The sequence below is a fragment of the Falco naumanni genome, chromosome 14 (assembly GCF_017639655.2).
Source record: "Falco naumanni isolate bFalNau1 chromosome 14, bFalNau1.pat, whole genome shotgun sequence".
In the NCBI taxonomy this organism is placed as follows: domain Eukaryota; kingdom Metazoa; phylum Chordata; class Aves; order Falconiformes; family Falconidae; genus Falco; species Falco naumanni.
Genome location: NC_054067.1, coordinates 6,630,947 through 6,650,786, shown reverse-complemented (window position 1 = coordinate 6,650,786; position 19,840 = coordinate 6,630,947). Strand labels below are relative to the sequence as shown.

Here is a 19,840-nt window from a genome sequence, read left to right as displayed (position 1 = left end):
TGTTCAGTCTTGGAATTCCAGTTTGGATTAATCAACTGCTTATCATTGAGTGTTTTAAGGTTGTTTCATAGACTTTTTAAAGGTGCTTGATTTGAAGGATACTATGGACAGCTTCATGGTAGTCTGTCTACAGTAAGATTCTATTTCTGTATTTTTTCTTCTTTATTTTCTGGTTTTCTTTTCTCATTTCCATGTCCTTCATTCCTTTCCCCCTCACCTCCTTTTGAAGAGGAGAAGGTAACTGACCCTGCAGTATCACTGCACTTGATAGAGCAGGACTGGATGTAATTTGTTCTTCTCAAGTGTTCTCTGTCCTGATAAACTTTTAATGTGCACAAATCTCCAGAAAGCTAACAGCATTCCTCAGAGGTTATCCATGCTTTCAAGAACAGTGACCTTTTGATTATTGTTACCAGATAAAACTCCAGAATCTTTTAATGCTTTCTGAGATGATCCTTGTCATGAATTTTGCAGTATAGTTGCAGTAAACTTTAGATATATTTTATGTAACGATTTACACTAACAATTTTAAGCTGAGACAAATAGAAATTGTGTGAAATCACTGTGTTTATTGCAGTACAGAAGATAATAAGTAGCAACAGAACTGTTCAAGATTGTCTTATACCATTTAGAATCCTTGAGTCCTGAAAGGTCACTTCAGATTAGTGTAGGCTCTCAGCTGATGAAGAGGTCTGACACAAGTATCTTTGACTTCTGAATAGGAGCAAATGAGTAAATTCTAGATGAGTGTGTACATGCAGACAAACGCACTTAAAAAAGAATGAAAATAACACCTATGTGTATATATTAGAAAAAGGATTGGTGCCAGGCGCTTGTTATACATGGATGCTAAAATAAAAAAATACACATGTTTAACACTTGTTAAAAACTGTATGTATAATCTGTAGGTTAGCTGAAAATTGATCATTCTTACATTGTAGCAGGAGGCATGTCATCTGCTATCTACCTCTTTCATATTAAAAGTACTAATAATCTAATATCTAAATTGTAGGAGTTGTTACAGCAGAGATGTTCCGACACATGCAGAATTCTGAAATAATCCGAAAAATGACTGAGGAATTTGATGAGGTAATTTCATGAAGTGCTGGTAATGTATTGATGCTATTTTTTTATTTTACCTGTCCTAATCTTACTGGATCACTTTGCTACAAGTCAGCTGCAGAAATGACAGGAATTTTCTGAATGAAAATCTTGAACCCCCCTATTTCACTAACTTGTGAGACTTAGGAAGTAAAGCTCTACATGTATGTAACTTGTTTTATGAATGGTTTAAGAAATCAGTATCAACTTTCAGTTTTTGAATAATGGGAACCCCTGTTGTGGGGCTGTGTGGGATGCCTCTTTATTCCTGCTCTGTGTGTAAGGCCTTTATGTCATCTTCAACTTACAAAATGGTTGCTAAATGTATTTCTGTGCATTCATTAATATACATATCTTGGAGATTTGAATTTGATTATTGTCCAGTTGAGGAGTAATGGTTTGCCTTTCAGGGGAATTACAACTTTTCTTTCTTTTACATTGACACTTTCTGTTGCACTGAGTGTTGGGGTAAATGAGAGGCATTGGGTTTTTGGATGTTTTTTGTGTTTCGGGTTTGTGGCGAGGGTTTTGTTGGGTGGTGGTGGTGGTCTTTGTGTGTGTGGGTTTAGTTCCGAGTGGTATTTCTTATATGCTGTGTTCCAAAGAATGTAAAGGTAGTGTTAAAACCTCCTTCCCAAATTTGCCTAATACAGAAATAATTTACTTCCCTCCTCCCCAATTAAAATCCAAAAAATATTGGTAACTTTTAACAGGAGAGAATGTAATATGTGTTTATTTAAGAAGATTTTAGTATCCCTTAGAACTATCTCAGTGCATAATAGATTTGATTACTCTAAGGTAATGTAGTATGAAATTTATTAAGCTTCAGCTGGGACTGTTGGTTCAGGTTTTTTTTATCACTATGTTATGCTCACTCTTTCTTGTTAATGAGCAACTCCTAGATTTCTAATCCTTTTTCATGGATACTTTCTTCATTTTCAATCTGTAGTGTTGTTTAGCATCTTAAATAAGCTTATCACAGAAGCACTGATACAAATGATTGAGTTGCCCCTGCCCATTGTTCTATCATTATTTGTAAAGGTTTCCAAATGAGGACAGGAACACATGTGTTATCTTCTAGGTGTTACAGTAGGTCATTTTATGACTTCAGGAACTTTCAGCCTGGTATGTAAGCATCTCCCCCTAAACTTATATTATTGTTCTGAACTGAGTGTTCTTAAGCATGTCAACTCTTCGTGTGATGGTTGATTTATTCTAGTGTAATTTGAAGCAGATTTGTAAGGGGTATGATTTAAAAAAAAATAATTTTGGGGGAGTAGGACAGAAAGGAGAAATTAGTAGTTTTTTCAGTATATCTGATTGTGTGCATTGTTTATGGTAGGACTCATAGAATGTTGTCTCTCTATATAACAAGTCCAGGCTGCTAAGTAGATGCATAGTTGTGGAATCATAATCTTCTCATGTGTCATTTTTAATGCGTTGGAGATTTTGGCTTTGAAGTTATACCCATCTCTTTTTAATCTTTATTTAATAAAATAACTTTTAAGATGTTTGAAAGAGTTTCCTGTTTCCCTTTTTTTTAATAGGATAGTGGAGATTACCCGCTAACTATGGCTGGTCCCCAGTGGAAGAAGTTCAAATCCAGTTTTTGTGAGTTCATTGGAGTACTCGTCCGACAATGTCAATATAGCATCATATATGATGAATATATGATGGATACTGTCATTTCACTGCTTACGGGGCTGTCAGACTCACAAGTCAGAGCATTTCGGCACACTAGCACACTGGCAGGTCAGTGAATTATATTTATCTGTGTACTGCTTCCATTTTATGTTGTGTTGCACATGAAAGAATTGTTCTGGTTGAACTTGATATTCAACATTCAGCTTGCATTTTGTTGTCTGATACTGTTTTTGTCTAATGCAGCTTGTTTTGGTACAGCTTTCTTATCATGTCTTTATTGCTTTTACTGAGAAACACAACGATATTTTAGAGCATTCTTTATCAGCTGTCTGGTACTTAAATTTTTGTTAGCATTAAGTCCAGTAGAAAAAGTACATAGAAACTTTTCAGTAGATTCTACAAGTTTGTGTTCAGTCATAATAAGGGTGGAGGTATCTTTAACCTCAAATGCAGTTGAACCTGTTTCTGCTCTGCATTGTCAGACAGGAATTTTATTTTAGATTGGTTGTAGTTTTTACTACAAATATAAATTGTGCTGTATGTTGAGGCTATGGCACAATGTAATTGGAAGTAGCATTTCCATTCATTGCATTAAAAATAATTGTAAAGAATTCATCATCAGTGATACAGTCACTAAATTTCTGTATGATTTTAATTGTCCTTTTTATGTGATTTCCCCGTCCCCAAATCTGATAAATTACAAAGAAATTGCTTATGAGTTAAGTGTAGAGTGTTTAAAATAAATATGCCATTACATGGACCAGAGGATAAGCTTCTTGGCTAAGGAAGTCCTAAACCTGTGTTGGTTATTGAGAGAGGCCTCAGACAGCATTCAGTCTGCCCGCGTAAGGCTGCTTACAGCAGTTTTAGTCTGAACAAGGTGAATTTTGACTATAAATGAAACTGAGCTTTTGCCACAGTGGAAATAGTACTTGTTAACTTCACTGGAACTGCCTGATGTGCAGCTAGCTTCAGGTCTGACTGCGTGATCAGTTGCTCTATCTCATCGATCCTCTTGAATATACATGAGCACGCCGTGGCTTGGGCTGCTGCTGAGAGGCTCCCACTAGCCACAGCATTTATTAAGGAGAAAGGAATGAACCCTTTTATTTCAGGAGAATATAGTGATTCTGCTGTATCCTCAATTTGATCGTTGTACCATATGGCTAATACACATTTTAGTTCTTTAGAAAACAGGTTTTTACTACTTCTTGTGATTTGAGTTGTGCCTGAATAAAAGTTGCAAAACTTCCCTGTTGCATGTTAATTTGTCACACAAAATAATTTTTATTAGTAGTCTGTTTGTATTTGTTCACATCAGTCATCAATTCTATTGATTTTGTGTAATTACTTGTGCATTTCATATGAGATTACAGTTTGTGTTCTTGAAGGTTGTGTTTTATATGGGATAGACACAGCCAACAAAATCCTTCTATCCATATTTACTGTTATTTGCAGTAATTTTGGCTTCTATGATTAGCTGAGGCTTGTTCTTTTCATCTTGATATCCTTGGTGATCACAGTGTGGTGATATTTTGATATATCTGCATGTCTTCATGCCTTACTCATCAACGTTATGCTAGTTCTACACACTTAATAATGTTCTGTGTATGCTCTGCCAATGCAGGCCCTTCCATGCCTTGTTAGAAAGTTTGTAAGAAAAGCAAGTATATTATTGACCACCTCCTGCTTTCTGGAATAGGCATGTTTGTCTGATTGTGTTTTTTTTTTTTTTTTTTTTTTTTTTTTGTGTGTGTGTTTTTTTCTTTAAAAGATTGATTCTGAAGTACAATGCCGCAAAAAATCCCACTCAAATGTTTATGTTTTGGTCAGTTCTCTAGCTTCTAATTGGCTAATGTCCTTTCTCTGCTTCTGCAATTAAAGCAATATTTAAAGAAAATGGCCCCTCTTTAAAATTGAGGGGAAAAGAATGGTGTGATATGGTGCCTCTGGTTGTCCAAGACATGGGGTTTTTTTTGAAGGAAGGAACTTTTTCTATGTTTGAGATTGAATGATTTGGTAATATCGGTCTGCTAACTGATTCTGATAATGGAATGCTTTTAATATTTCCTGGACCATGTTTGTAAGTCTTACTTTCCACCTTCATTTTTTTGAGGGAGCACATCCTATATCTCAACTCGACAATAATGTTTATAGTATTAAAAAAATTGTCAGAGAAAAAATGTCAGTGTTCCATCTACTGTGTTGATAAGAAATGATGCAGTGCTTCATAAAGCACTGCTAAAGTTTGTATATCATGAAATTTACAGTGAATATATTTTCATAAATACAGAAAGGGTTGACAGGAGGGGGTTTCAAGATTTTTGTTTATCACTTCTCTTAGATCACGTTAGCTTTTAAATAATCCTTATCTTCACTTTTTTATAGCCATGAAGCTGATGACTGCTTTAGTGAATGTGGCATTAAATCTTAGTATTAACATGGACAATACACAACGGCAGTATGAAGCAGAACGAAATAAAATGATTGGGAAACGAGCTAATGATAGACTGGAACTCTTGCTACAGAAAAGAAAGGAGGTGAGTACAACTGTCTGTAGTTGGTGTGCATAGGATGTGTTGATAAATTACAGTAATTAATCTTGTTATGTAATTTGTTTGGGGTTTTTTTGGTAAAGGTAGTCCTCTGTTTCATTCTTTAACTTGTTTAACGTTTGAAAAACTTTGAAAGCTGCTTCTTACCGTCTGGTTTTCTGTAAAAAGACAAACGTAGACTTTAATTTTTTTAGGTAGTGCCATCTTAGTAAAGTTAGCAAGAGAGACTGCAATCAGTAATAGATGATTTCTTGTTATATTTCTTGACCAGTTTCCTAAACTGAATTCAAATAAATAGCAAAATTTACCATATATTGACTGTTTCTGGCTTCTAGAGAAACACCCCCACCCCGCTGCCCCAATCTTGGGGTAAAACACTGCTTTTATGATGTCAACACCAATCTTGGCAGAAACTGTTTCAAGGCTTTAGATAAGGTTTTTCTTCCACAGAAAACACTATCAAAATTGAAAATGCAATCTATTTCTATTTTCTTTCTTTTTGTGTAAGAGGTACTTGCTGATTCATTGCTGACAGTGCTGTCTTGTTGAAAGCCCAGATTCATTCACGTTTAAGTTTTTATTTTTGGTGAACTGGTGTTCTGTTTTGGGCTTTTTTTGTTTGTTTGTTTTAGACATTAGAAATAAGCTTCTTATGATGGAAGGAAGCATCTCACTTTTGCTCATCAACTTTTGTGCTGTTAACTGTTAATGTTTTTACTTTCTTGACGATTCAGATGAACTAACAACTTCCATCTTCTGTTCATCTCGCGAAGATCTCTTACAATTTGAGACTGATCCCTTAAACACCCATTAAATGTGGTTGTGCTAGAAGCACATGCCAGACCAGTATTCAGAGTAATACACTGATACACAGGAAAGGCAGTCATGTGAGAAACAAGGCTTTTCCCATCTCAGTCTTCTTACAAATATTGGCTTTTAGGATTTCCTACCAGCTTTTCTAGTTTTGGGTTTGATTTTCTGTTTTTCTTGTACTAAATGAAAGTAAGCTGCTAACAATTGTTTGATTTCAGGTTTTGTTTCATTTATATTGCAGCATTACCCAGTACTAAAATTCACTTTATTAATTGATTCTTTCTGCATGTCTTTATTTAACATGATCTGAGCCTAAATCTAACACTTGCCCCCAGTAGCCTTTGAAATGGGTGGGTGGGTGTAGGGGTATGTGTGCGGAGATTTCAAAATATTATAAAAATTTTGCTTTGTTAATCCTTTTCTCCTGCTGCTTAGTCTTTTTCTTCTGACTGTATTTCCTTATAGTTTTTCCTTTCTTCCATAAATTCCTAAATTTCGTGATGGGGTGGAAATTGTTTGTTCTTGCTGGTTTTCTGAACTTGTGTAGGAGGGGTCCTTTACCTTTTGTATCCATTCCCATGCATGTGTGTGGCGTGCATGCCCTCCACCCCTTATTGGGGTAATAGCTCCGGTGGTTTCTTTGTGGGGATTTTTGGGTGGTGTGGTTGGGGTTGGGGTTTTCTTTGTGGTGGGTGTTTTGGGTGTGTGTCCCCCTGTCGCTGTCCCCCACCCCAATCTGATCACTGAAACTTGGACTTTCTCAGCCCTTAACTATTCTTATTGACATCGCCTCAATTTGTCCTACCTTTAAAGTTCAAACTGCAAAAAGAATATGCTTGTCTGCTGATAATATTTAGATGTTGTCAAATCTTTTAACTGACTTCCTTGCATTTTCAAAGCAAATAAATTTTCTGTGTTCTAAAACACTGCATGTATCGCTTTTCAGCTCACTTGCATACCTTTCTTTTGTGGTGTTTATTCTGAGACTAGATTTGTCTCCTCCATTATTTTTCAGCTTTATATTCTGAAATTAATTTTTTTTGCAACACCTTACTCAGTTTCTGCTTTTTTTTTCCTCCTGAGTAATGGATGAATAGGAAGGAGGTATTCAAAACAGTATATGCTGCTCATGTAGCCATTTGCAGTTCTTTCGGTATCTTGTGTTTTCTGCGTGATAAAGAATTTATAATCTAAAAAGATTCCTTGTAATGTGGTTCACATGATTTGGGTATTGTTCTAATAATACGTGTCCATAAAAACATAGTGTATTAAAAATCGAGCTGAGCATTGGGCTTAAAGTTGCTAGAAGATTAAATCAAGTTTTTTTATAAATAACTTTAAAAGGACCTTGCAGAAACCTAAGATGTCTCTGTCACAGCTGAAGAACAGTTTTCAAATGGTCAGAATCACTAAAATTTTTATGCTGTGGTAGATATAATTTGTTTAAATAATAGCTTATTGTACTGTGAAACACATTTGTGAATGTTTTAAGGAAAGGATTTAGTGGCCACACTTGCAAATGTTAGTTTGTCTAGCATCAGCACTGTCTGATCCAACTGTAGAAGTGTTGCTCACTGTTATGTACTCTGTTAATTTTTTCAGCTTCAGGAAAATCAGGATGAAATAGAAAACATGATGAATGCAATATTTAAAGGTGTTTTTGTGCATAGATACCGGTAAGTTTCTCTTAGTAAGTAATTTGTACCTTTTGTTAATTTATTTGGGAAGCTGGTGACAAGTTGTTTCTAATTACTGATCTGTTTGATCCTACTGTCCCACTTCACAGAGATGCGATTGCTGAAATAAGAGCTATATGTATTGAAGAGATTGGAATATGGATGAAGATGTACAGTGACGCCTTTCTCAATGACAGCTACTTAAAATATGTAGGATGGACTATGCATGATAAGGTAAGCTGCATGGAGGGAAAGGAGCAGAATCATGAAGCATAACTACACGGTTTTGGTTGCTGATCTTGCTAGGCTAGGTTCTGATCTCTTAACTCTTTTAATCAGTCACTGTTTTCCTTATCACTGAGAAGCACTGGCATTTCAGCATTTATATCAACTAGGCTTGACTCCTTTTAATATTGTAGAGAGTATATATAGATTTTTAAGAAACTGTTATTTGTAAGGAAATGGCTTTTTCTGTTTATTTATTGCTGATACAGACTTCTACTTTATGATACTTAACTATTTAAAATTAATGCATTTCACATTAAATAATCCAGTCGTATAGCCTGGCAGTTTCTCTGTTTTGCCAAGTTAAGAAACTTTTTAGCGTTCTCAGCTAGCTGTAAAAAGCATGGGAAAAGTCCCCTTTTGTGCCGAGTGCCTCAAGCTGTTACTTACCAGCTAGAGATTATTCCCTGCTCGGAGTGGTTAACAGATACAGTTTAGAAATACTCCTTGATTCGTTGTTGAGTCAGCACATTGTCTCAGTTCTTGCATTGGAGACTTCGAGGTGTTGAATTTGAAGTGAAAGAAATGAGGGATGCTCACTTATGCTATTGCTCTTTACGGGTTTGATATCAGAAAACCAATAACGTCTGGCAGTGGCGTGATAAGAAACTACATGAAGTCAGTCGTCCTAGATGTTTGAAAAGTATTTCTGTATCTATGCATTAAAACATGTTCCCTGCTAAAGTAGATCTTGTACTTCAGGAGAAATATTTCTTCGCCTACTTGGTAATTCTGATCTAACAAGATCTGGTCATTAGTGATATAGGTGGTGCCAGTTTTAATTAAGTGAAAGGAAACATATAGAATTTACTTAGAAATATCTTGAGCATTTAGAGTACATCTTTTAAGAATGAAACAAGTTATTTTGACTTACAGAGACAGTAACTGTAGTAAGACACTGGGGGTTTGCCTTTGGGTTTTTTTGTTGTTTTTCTTTCATTGGCTTGTTACAAACAAGGACATATTCTTACGTTGTTAACATAATTGCTGATAGTATATCTTGACAACATTTAATCTTTGTCTTTGAATTAATTCAGACTGAAAGGAACCTGTATGATTTGAAGATTGCATCTGTATCCTATACTTGACTTCTAATTCAGTTCTTAATTTTATTTTAGCAAGGAGAAGTAAGACTCAAATGCCTAACTGCTTTGCAAGGGCTTTACTATAATAAAGAGCTTAATTCCAAATTGGAACTCTTCACCAGTCGATTCAAGGTTAGTGTAACTTCATATTTTGAAGAATGTATGAATTTTTTTAAAGTTGTATTACACTTCTTTCCTCTTTGAAAATACTTTCTTTTGTGTTCTTAGGATAGAATTGTGTCTATGACTCTTGACAAAGAATACGATGTTGCAGTCCAAGCAATAAAATTACTCACTCTTGTTTTACAGTAAGTACATGTATATCTCCTTATCTGACCTACGACAAATATTAAAATTTAAAAGTATTTCTTACACCTTTGGGATGGGACAGCAGCTTGACAGAATTCAGGTAGTCCAAAGTCTAGAGAAATGTCTGTGCATCTTACACTTAGATTGGAATTTCAGAAGCAATCTGGCTAGAACAGTGCTAGAAACTTGGAATTCAGCTTCCCTAATTTGAAGCCATCATGGAATATTTGAACTGAAGAAATTCATGATGGGTTGAACATTACACAGTAGTTGAACTTTTGAGCATAACCTTCTACCAAATGCTCATATTTCATAAGTAATTATTGTTTAGGAAGACTTTGGAACTAAACTATCTTGTTTTGGGTTTTAGGATGATAAATTGAAGGAAAAAAATAAGAATCTTCTTCATTTCCATCTCCCTCATTGGAGTTTGTACTCTGTTGACTCAGCTGCCTTTTTTTTTTCCTTTCCATCTTTCCATCCCCACCCCTAGGAGTAGTGAAGAAGTTCTGACTGCAGAAGACTGTGAAAATGTCTACCATCTGGTTTATTCAGCTCATCGGCCAGTAGCAGTTGCCGCGGGGGAATTTCTTTATAAAAAGTAAGGTGGAGAAATTAGAGTTAACTTCTTGTCCCTGTAGATTTTAGTGGGTGCGTTAATGCTGTGATTCTCATTAGTTTTAATTAAGAAAAGGAAAAACTGAATAATGAAGTGGCCTTAAGAAGAAATAACATACAGAAAATGTAACACTACTATAGTTTTTCAACTGTTGCAGTTTTTCTTAATAGGAAATAGAGAGCAATTTTGTGGGCTGTGCTTTAAAAGCTTGTACCTACAGGGAATTATAGTAAAGACATGCCTCTGTCTTTTCCTTTCCCATCCTTCCTGTGTTCTGTGAAGCATCTTAAAATGCTTACATAGTTTGGTACCTAAAACTTGTGCTTGCATCATAACAAATGTGTAACTTGTGCTTGAATTATAACGAGTATTTTCCTGTTTGGAGTCCACCACCAAAGCTGGCTGATATAACCATTTTATAAAGTACTTTTCTAGTTAAAAAATGGGACGGGATGCACAAGCAGTGGGGAGTTTCAACACGTATGTCTGGTGTGTAAGGAAACAAAATCAGGTTTCCATCTAATACTGTACAGACCTTCTCCCAGTATTTCTTTGCTGCTTTAATGACTCATGAGGAGGTTCAGAAAATATAGCTTGCTAAAGAGGAGCATGGGAGCTCAGTCGCATGCAATTATCACTGTTTGTGAAGTGTGTTGTCATAATTATACATTCCACTAGAAACAATCAGTGAAATACCAACTCAGCATATATAAAATTGTTAAAATGATGTGTCCCAAATTACTTCCTTTCAAAACAAAATGTGAAGCCAAGCAGCAAGGTGTTCAGTGTGTGTCTGTAAAAACCAGTATCTTGATATGAATTACCACATGAGTATCTTGATATGGATTGCCACATGACCATGGCAAAGGCAATGAAGAAGAAACTTGTCCTGAAATACCTTTTCCTACAGGCTTTTCAGCCGCAGAGATGCTGAAGATGACGGAATACTTAAAAGGAGGGGAAGACAAAGTCCAAATGCTAATCTTGTGAAAACATTAGTGTTTTTCTTTTTGGAAAGTGAAGTAAGTTGAGTTTCAGGGATATCCTTGTCTTTGTGGAATGTGTTCTTTTTTCTCTGTTTATTTTGTTTGGTTGGGTTTTTTGTAGTCAGTTTTGTTTTGAATTTCATTTCTTGTCGTTTTTCTTTTCCCCACTTATTGGTTAATAACCATGAATCTGTTATAGTTTTCCTATTATTTGAACAACCTGGGGATCAAAGAATGTTTTGTGTGGTGGTGTTTATTTGAAGGATCTGTCTGGCATGCAGTGTTGAGACAGGCTATGAGCTCTACTCTTATCAAATATTCTTCCATCATTCTTCATGCTAATATATAGGTGGGAAGGAATTGTGATTTAGGAGACTTTAAGGGAGGAGGTAAAAAAAACCCACCAAAACAAGCACGCACACACCCCCCACCCCCCCCATTCCCCAAGTTCTGACAGATCTTGTAGCACTACTCTTTGTAGTAGTTGGTTTGGATTCATATCTTTAAGTTACTTGGGGAAGAGAGCTTCTGTTGAGAGAGCTCGCAAAATTTTCTCTCTTTTTTTGCCACAGACAGGAGCCAAGTGAGAAAAATACCGTGTATTATAGCAAGTTCTGTAATGAACTTCATTGCTGATAAAGAAAAATACTTAATCTATTCTCATTTTAGTTGCATGAACATGCTGCTTATCTTGTGGACAGCATGTGGGACTGTGCAACAGACCTTTTGAAGGACTGGGAATGTATGAACAGTCTTCTGTTGGAGGAGCCTCTGAATGGAGAAGAACGTAAGATTTTTTTGTAGAGCTCTATATTGCTATGCAGTTTCTGTTAATCTTGATTTATGAGGAACCAAGATGTTTATATTTATGACTCCCCACATATTCTGTATTTTTACATATCTGTAATAAATCACTGATACTAATTATAAAATGTGAGGAATAGAAAGAAATCACTTCTGGTATGGAAGAACAATGGTGGGGAGCAAAGACGGAGAAAAGAGAGAGAATAAGCATGCAGTGTCCAGTTGCCCTGTTGTTCCACAGGTTCAGGCTGCACTTCTGGTATTAGAGAAACTTAAGTTGCTTGTGAAATGGGTTTATTTATTGAGTGTTAAAACTACCCTATGGAAAGAAAGTCATCTCTTCAGTGACAGTAAAACCAAACAAACCCCCTTGCATAATTCTGTAATTCATAGGTCTTAGTAAATGGACCTCTAAAAAATGAAAAGGAACTAAAATGATTATAAAACTTGGTATTTGTTTCATCCTGTCCTGTGACTCATCCAGGGATATTCCCTCAATTTAAAAATATTTTATTGTGTTGCTTTATAAGGTGCTTATCCTCTCTGTCCTCTGTGCCACCCCCACCCTTGGAAATGAGCCGTTGGCTTAAATGCGTTTCTTCTTTTCTTTTAAAAAAAATCAACAACATATTTTGATCCTTAGATACTAGTGGAAAATGAGAAATCAAGCTGTGTATTAACATCTGTTTCTTAAATTTCAGCTTTAACGGATAGACAGGAAAGCGCACTGATTGAAATAATGCTTTGTACAATTCGGCAAGCAGCTGAATGTCATCCTCCTGTGGGAAGAGGAACAGGCAAAAGGGTAGGAAGGAAAAAGCTACTTGTCTCGAGATGTGGGAATGGCTATGTGGGGACAGTGTGGGAAGAAGCAGGTTGTAGGTGGTTGCTGCTGAAGGGACTGGAGTCAGAAATTTAGCTTCAGTCTCCACAGCCTTCACTACCTGGCTAGTTCACTTTTTCCTGGACTCTGGTGCATGCTTCATACTGTTTGGACTATTGCATTTGTTTTTACTATTAGAAGTAGTACATAATTGATTTTTAAAGAAGTATTGGTTGGAAAGGAGAACAAAAACCAATGTCTGGGAAAGTGAAAACTAGTTTCAAAGGGTGAAATCAGGGAAGGGAATATACTTCATAGGCTCTTTGGAAGGAGGGCAGTCCAGCCAGTTGGTTTTCTCTGATTATATAGAGTTTGGGCAGCTCTCTTTTAATGGGGCATTAAGCAGGGAAGGGAACTGCTTTCAAGATTTTTTGCAGCTTTTGGTAAGAAACCCATTTAGGTACAGATTGGAAAATTGTATGAAGATCAGATTGACATATGAATTGAATACATTTCATTAAAAATCATAAATAAGCTGAAAGGTTTGCTGTTCTGTCATTGTCAAGAGAAGCATGCTGATCATGGTATTTTGTTGCAGGGTAGGTAAACCTTTTGTTCTAGATTGTCAGTTCTGTTCTCAAGATACTCTCAGTAGTAGGTGTAACTTTGAATTACATTTTTTGGGTGGCGAATGTATTTTTTTAATTGGCTTTTTTTTTACTACATTGATACTTTACAATTGTATTAGAAGGTCTGTGTACCTAATTGTCATTTCATTAATGAAAATGAAACTTTGCACCAGAACTTAAAATTGTAAAACTCTCTCAATACCAATATTTTAGGTGCTGACAGCAAAGGAAAAGAAAACACAGTTAGATGACAGGACAAAAATTACTGAACTTTTTGCAGTGGCACTTCCTCAGTTGCTAGCAAAGGTAGGTGTAATTCCATTTCTTGCTGATGGACTGTTGAAATAAATGTAGTAACACATACACATGTAAATATATATGTAGTTTCTGTAATTAACTGTATGTCTTGCACAAGTCTTCTTTTTTTCTTACTAGTCTTTGTTAGTATTTGATTGTTCTATACCAAATTGTGATGTCCAAGACACTTTCATTTAAACATTTTTCTTTGTCAATTTTACAGTATTCTGTAGATGCAGAAAAGGTCACCAACTTATTGCAGTTGCCACAGTACTTTGATTTGGAAATTTATACAACAGGGCGATTAGAGAAGGTAAGGTAACATTTAAAACACTTAATACAGAAGGAGAAAACCCACAATTTAGACTTAGTCATTGGAATTCCAGTCACCATTGTAGGTGTGGGGTTTTTTTGAGTGAGACCTTATTTATTGTAACCCTTATTGAGAATGAGACTTGGACTTCAGAATTGTGACTGTATTCTTAGAGACATTGGAAGTTTCTCTATATTATAGCAATTAGAGCAATTATTATATAGCAATAGAGAATCTTGCCAGTTTGATGAATTTTTTGCGAGAGCATTTATTTTTTGGTAATGGTCACGTCTGAGGTATGCTGCCAGACAGATAAAGCTTGTAGAAGTAGCTTGATAATTCTCTTTTTCATGCAATGAAGACGGTGGTGAATTAGTTTCAGTGATCAGAAAAAGGGAAAAACTACCAGATGACAAATTATGTAGTTACTGCTTTCGTTTTATTTGCTGTGGGGATGAAGTTGGGGTAAGCTGTTCTCATCTCTGTTTTCTCCTTCTCAAATGCAATATTTTGCTCTATTGTGAAGCAAGTAGCTGGAAATCATTAGGGTCAAAACAGCCATAAAATGTTTAGTTGACAGCATAACCTAGCAGTGATAGAGCAGCAGTGAGCAACTCAGGTTGAAGGAAGGCATGTAAGAACAACTGAAGTTGGTTTCAGTGCTGATACTTGAGTGTTATGAAACTAAATCTTCAATTATACAGCTTTTAAGACGATTTATAAATGTTTGTGTGAGTGGGAGATAAATGCTTCTGTGTTGTTCAGTTGTCACTGGAAATTCAAGTGTTGGATGAAACCATACAGACAATTGCAAATTTTTAATGACTTTTAAAATGCATTGAATCTTTAGCCTTTGACAAGCTCCTACTTAATTTTTGCTAAATAGATTTTTAATTTACTGAGAAGCTTCATGAGCTTTATAGAAGTTGTGTTCTGTATCATAGTTACAAAAGTAATAAATTGATTTTATCTTTTAAAATTCCTTAAGGTTAATTCAAGATATATGCACACGCATGTGTGTATATATATGAATACATAATTTTTTTCCATGCCTCATCTTTCTTGTAGCATTTGGATGCCTTACTGCGACAAATCCGGGATATTGTGGAGAAGCACACAGATATAGATGTTTTGGAAGCCTGTTCCAAAACGTACCACGCTCTCTGTAATGAAGAATTCACAATCTTTAACAGGGTTGACATTGCAAGAAGTCAGTTAATAGATGAACTGGCAGACAAGTTTAATCGTCTTCTTGAAGACTTCCTGCAAGAGGTATTTTAATATGCAAGATCAACGTTTCCTGCCCTTGTAAAATATTTCCAGTATGTTGTTCTGCCTTCCCATGCAAGTCAGTGAGTTTAGGGATGGAAATTTCCCTCTGACTTTCAAGCCTGCTAAGTGAAGCACAATAATACAACAGTATCATTGCTGTGATTATGTGATCTCAGACTGTTCTTTTATACAATGACAGTGAGTCTTTAATCTCTTGTTGATAAGTGTCTTTTGGGAATTTGAGCTAAGTTTCAGATAAACTACAAAATTACGTAAACTTTTCACCTTTAGGTTCTTAAGCTGATGCTTTTGAGAGATGTAGCATTGTAATTCCACTAGGATTCTTCTCAGATGTGCTAGTGTTGCTAGTCTTGCCTGTGATTGCACGGTGCTGCTGTTAAAATCTCTAGAAAACACTCCCCCTCCCTTCCTGAATGCAAGCAGATGCAGTTAATAGCTTAAAAATTGCTTTGTTCCCACACTGTGCTAATCTGAAGAGTGCGAATTTTCTGATACAGTATTTAACTTCGCTACGTGGGTTCTCTGACATTCAGACAAAACTTGTTTCTCCTCCTCCTCATACGTGATAAGGAGCATGGGAGTTTTCTCTGGCGGCTTCATTCTCCACACTTCACGGATGCAGACTTATTTTATCAAGCTTTACTCTTGTTCCTCTTGCTTATTGGCCTGAACCAGGACTCCACTCTAGAAACCCTAGGCATACATGGACTATGTAAGAAATGTGCCTAGTAATCCATTTATTTCTCTCTTTGTGAGGAGAAGGAAGAGGTAAAGCAAGGAAATGTCAGACAGTTGGCTTGAAGGGAAATGGCAAATGCTGCGGTAGAGGTGTTGACATCTGTAGTGCTTGAGGTTGTGCAACAGCAGAAAGTGAAACGCATGGGACTTGTAGTATCTCTGGTACACTGAGGAGGAGTTTCTGTGACCTTAGAGTTTATCATGCGTACTTACATAAGTAGTTCTTGGACCCTTTCCTCTTTACTCCTTTCTCTAAATGCAAGTTTGTCAGAACTTGTGGGAAAATTAGAACAGAACACATTCTTACCTCTGTCAAAGGCTTTTTCCTGTGATTAAAGTAAGATTGAGGTAGTGACCTGTGGCCCATCTAGTCCAGTATCTATTGTCTGACAGTGGCCTCTGCTGGATTCTTCAGAGAAAATTGAAGCACCTACATAATAACATTGTATTCTGCTATCCTAGACTTTTTTTCCCTCCTTCTCCCTCCTCCCCACCCCCCTCTTCTGTTTCTCCTTGTGCTGCTATTTCTAAACATGAACTGCTACTTTCACTCTGAAACTCTTTTAACTAACATTCTAAAAACAAATGTGTCATTGATAAATAATTTAAATACAGTTCTCTCTGGTGGTTGTTGGTTGAGTTTAGGGGTGGGTGTTTGTGTTTTGGGGCTTGGTGTTATTAAATTTGGGTGTTGGGGTTTTTTTGTTCTTTTTTTTTTGGTGTGTTTTTATCTTTAGTTCCTTAGTTTGCTCAGTATACGTTGCTTGGGATTCTTACTATATGATTATTAAATAGGGGGAGGAACCTGATGAAGATGATGCATATCAAGTCTTGTCAACACTGAAAAGAATCACTGCTTTTCACAAGTAAGTAGGCTTCTGCAAACATCTGTCAGGGTTTGTGGTGTGTGGGATTCTTTTTGTTTGTTTTTAATTTGATAACTTTTTAATGCAACTTGGAGGTTTTTTTGTTTAGCATGGATGTTTAGTGTTGTACATAACATCACACGTTTTGAATATATGAAGAAATACATACAAAACTGAAATCATCTGGGCTTTTTTTTTTTGGTTGGTTTGGTTGGGGTTTTTTTGTGTTGTTGGGGTTTGGGGGAGTATTCATGGCGGGTAATTTTTTTGGTGGTTGCTTTTTAAAATGTTTTAGACCAGTTAAACTTTTAGTGGTTGTTAACATCACATTGCAGAAATGATGATAGTTAAATTACATCTTTGCTTCATTTCTAATGCTTCCAGTGCACATGACCTATCAAGATGGGACTTGTTTGGCTGCAACTACAAGTTATTGAAAACTGGCATTGAAAATGGAGACATGCCAGAACAGGTCTGTAGTTAAAATGTGTTTTTTACATACAACAATAAATAGCTTTTGTTGCTGTCTTTTATTGGTCTTTGTCATCTAACATGTTTTTTTTTTCCTTTTGATTTCAGATCGTTATTCATGCACTGCAGTGTACTCATTATGTAATCCTTTGGCAGCTAGCAAAAATTACTGAAAGCAGTTCCACAAAGGTATGCCTCGTGCAAGTTGTATTAGTAAATAAACATTTGTACATACCTGCAGTATCATCAAGTGGGAACTCTGATGGTGTTAATTAAGACTAAGATTTTCTTGTTGTTGCTGTTTTGTTTTTTTTGGGGGGGGTTGGGTTTTTTTTCCCCCCTGTTATACTGATACATGCCTAAATCTGCTTTTCTAGTAAGTTCTTCAAAATTCATCATTTTGGTAGTGGAATGTTTGACTTTTAAACCTAGAATTTCTCTAAATTGTTACATTTTTAATATTTAAATGTCAATATTATGTTTAATTTGGTAGAATTTTAAAGTTATTGCAGTAAATTAATGCAATACCTGTTAGTCTGGCACAGCAACAATGCTGAGGAGGGATAGAATACCAATTATAAACCACAGCATAGTCAGTCTTACTACTCCAGTAGTGGGTTTGAATTTGCAAACGGTGAAGTGTCAGTGAGACAGAAGAATTTGCATACTGTCGTAGTAGTATTATTGCTTAGTATGTTGTAATCCTACTTTTTGCTCTTCATCAGCATGAAGTTATTAAGTTAAATTTCAAACTTTCTCAGGGAATAGTAAGAGGGACTGTTCTGGTTCTATGTATAGTAATCTTGAAGGGCAAAGCTCTGGCAAATGTCATCTTTCTAATTTCACTTCTTGAAAATCTTGGAGGAAGGATTAGGGTTTCTTGTGTCCACTGGATAGCGTTGCTTCAGGAGGGTGATTAGGTGGTTTGATGTGTGGACTGCTTAATGAAAGATGGGTTTAGAACGGAGTTCGTAAGCACTGAAACATTTTGATGATTTCTTTAACTAAAAATAAAAGCTGTAATCAAACACTTTTTCTGGAAGCCCTCTGCAGTCCTGTAAGAAGGGTACATTTTGTGCCCTTTCGCCAGAAACTTATGGTGGAGTTGTACTTTCTTATTGGAGTTACTGATAACAACACATCTTTGTCAGAGGTGAAATAAGTACGCCTTTCAGGTTTTTAAAATACTTTGATAGCCACAGTTACAATTAATTTAAGTAGTAAGTTGTAGGCATCTGCTGTAATTTGCTGGGGAGAAAACAGTTCATTACATTAAAAGATATATAATCAATACATTTTAATTTGTGATTAGTTAATAATCCATTATTACAATAAACTTACTTGAATGTGATGTATATTTTTTTCTTCAGGGTATGGTAGTATGAGCTTCTGGTAGATACAGCAGTGGAGAAGCATGCTCTATTACTTGTACTAATGGTTTCTATAACCATTAGTACAAGTAACGTGTCACATTTGAGGTTATGGTGGTTTTCTCTTTTTTTCTTTTTTTCTTCTCTTTTTTTTCTTTTTTCTTTTTTTTTTTTTCTCCTTATCACATTAACACTTCACTAGTCCAATAAACAATCTTGGCCTTACTGATTCAGTAATTGCAAGCTGAAGAAGTGTTAAATAAATGTGAACTAGCTGGCTGGCTAGCTAGTTTACCCGTGTAGGTTTTAATGGCTTTTAACATTTCCAAAACTAAAAATACCAAATAGGAAGAGGATACGTAATTGTTGAGAACCACTTCTGTAAGTGAAGGCTTTGTAGGCGTTTTTAGTTTATTCTTTAAAGGGTAAATAGGTCTTGAGTTTTTTCGTAATAGTGATTAAAGCTTTATCATGATCATGACAGCAGAAGCTGAGCTAAATAGTGAAAGGTTAGGTGGGAAAGGAAGATTAACTTAGCTATTTTTCAGTAAAATGTAATTTGTTATACTTCCAGCAGGAATGAAGAGACTTATTTGAAAAGTGGTCCTTTATTGAGATAGTTTTCTGCTCCTGTATAATAAAATTTGGTAAATTCAAAGCTTTTGTAAGTTTAATTTCTGAACCACAACTATTTTATTACATTTGACTTCTGCCAAACGTACCAGGTACATACAGAAGTCCCATTAATTTCTGTTCAATGCCAATGTGACATAACAGCAAAGAAGTTGAAGCACAGAACTAGAAGTGACACTATATTTACTATATGTACTGTGCTTAAAGATTTTTGTTGTTGTTGTTGTTCATTGGTTTTGGTTTTTGTTCTGTGACAAAATTAACCGCTAACTGTGTGCTGTTTGTGAATAGAATGTCTATGGAATTAGCTACATAATACAGGCTGCTAAAATAAAAGACTACGTAAATAGCTCAATTTTTATTAAAATTTAAACCAACAATTCTGTATAAAGGAAAGAAAAAAATCCCATGTGTCATTCTCTTAACATCAGTATAGTAATCTGAATGGTAAATCTCAAGAGAAAAGGATTTATGTCGGGAAGGTGTTCATATTATACTTAAACTCATAGTCAAGAAGCAGCTGTTGCTTT

The 19,840-nt window shown here is 35.7% G+C and overlaps 1 protein-coding gene across 7 annotated transcripts in view; it reads left to right on the top strand.

The window, feature by feature from the left end:
* STAG2 (stromal antigen 2) overlaps nucleotides 1-19,840 on the top strand; it is an 82,072-nt gene that overhangs the window by 45,921 nt on the left and 16,311 nt on the right. For all 7 annotated transcript variants that reach the window (XM_040614002.1, XM_040613999.1, XM_040614003.1 and 4 more), the window contains exons 6-22: nucleotides 1,013-1,089; nucleotides 2,649-2,853; nucleotides 5,134-5,285; nucleotides 7,716-7,789; nucleotides 7,900-8,023; nucleotides 9,193-9,291; nucleotides 9,388-9,467; nucleotides 9,962-10,069; nucleotides 10,998-11,109; nucleotides 11,743-11,860; nucleotides 12,579-12,682; nucleotides 13,543-13,635; nucleotides 13,850-13,939; nucleotides 15,008-15,211; nucleotides 16,766-16,836; nucleotides 17,221-17,308; nucleotides 17,416-17,496. In XM_040614002.1, the coding sequence (XP_040469936.1) occupies nucleotides 1,013-1,089; nucleotides 2,649-2,853; nucleotides 5,134-5,285; nucleotides 7,716-7,789; nucleotides 7,900-8,023; nucleotides 9,193-9,291; nucleotides 9,388-9,467; nucleotides 9,962-10,069; nucleotides 10,998-11,109; nucleotides 11,743-11,860; nucleotides 12,579-12,682; nucleotides 13,543-13,635; nucleotides 13,850-13,939; nucleotides 15,008-15,211; nucleotides 16,766-16,836; nucleotides 17,221-17,308; nucleotides 17,416-17,496 (1,880 nt within the window). The remainder of the gene's footprint in view (nucleotides 1-1,012; nucleotides 1,090-2,648; nucleotides 2,854-5,133; nucleotides 5,286-7,715; nucleotides 7,790-7,899; nucleotides 8,024-9,192; nucleotides 9,292-9,387; nucleotides 9,468-9,961; nucleotides 10,070-10,997; nucleotides 11,110-11,742; nucleotides 11,861-12,578; nucleotides 12,683-13,542; nucleotides 13,636-13,849; nucleotides 13,940-15,007; nucleotides 15,212-16,765; nucleotides 16,837-17,220; nucleotides 17,309-17,415; nucleotides 17,497-19,840) is intronic.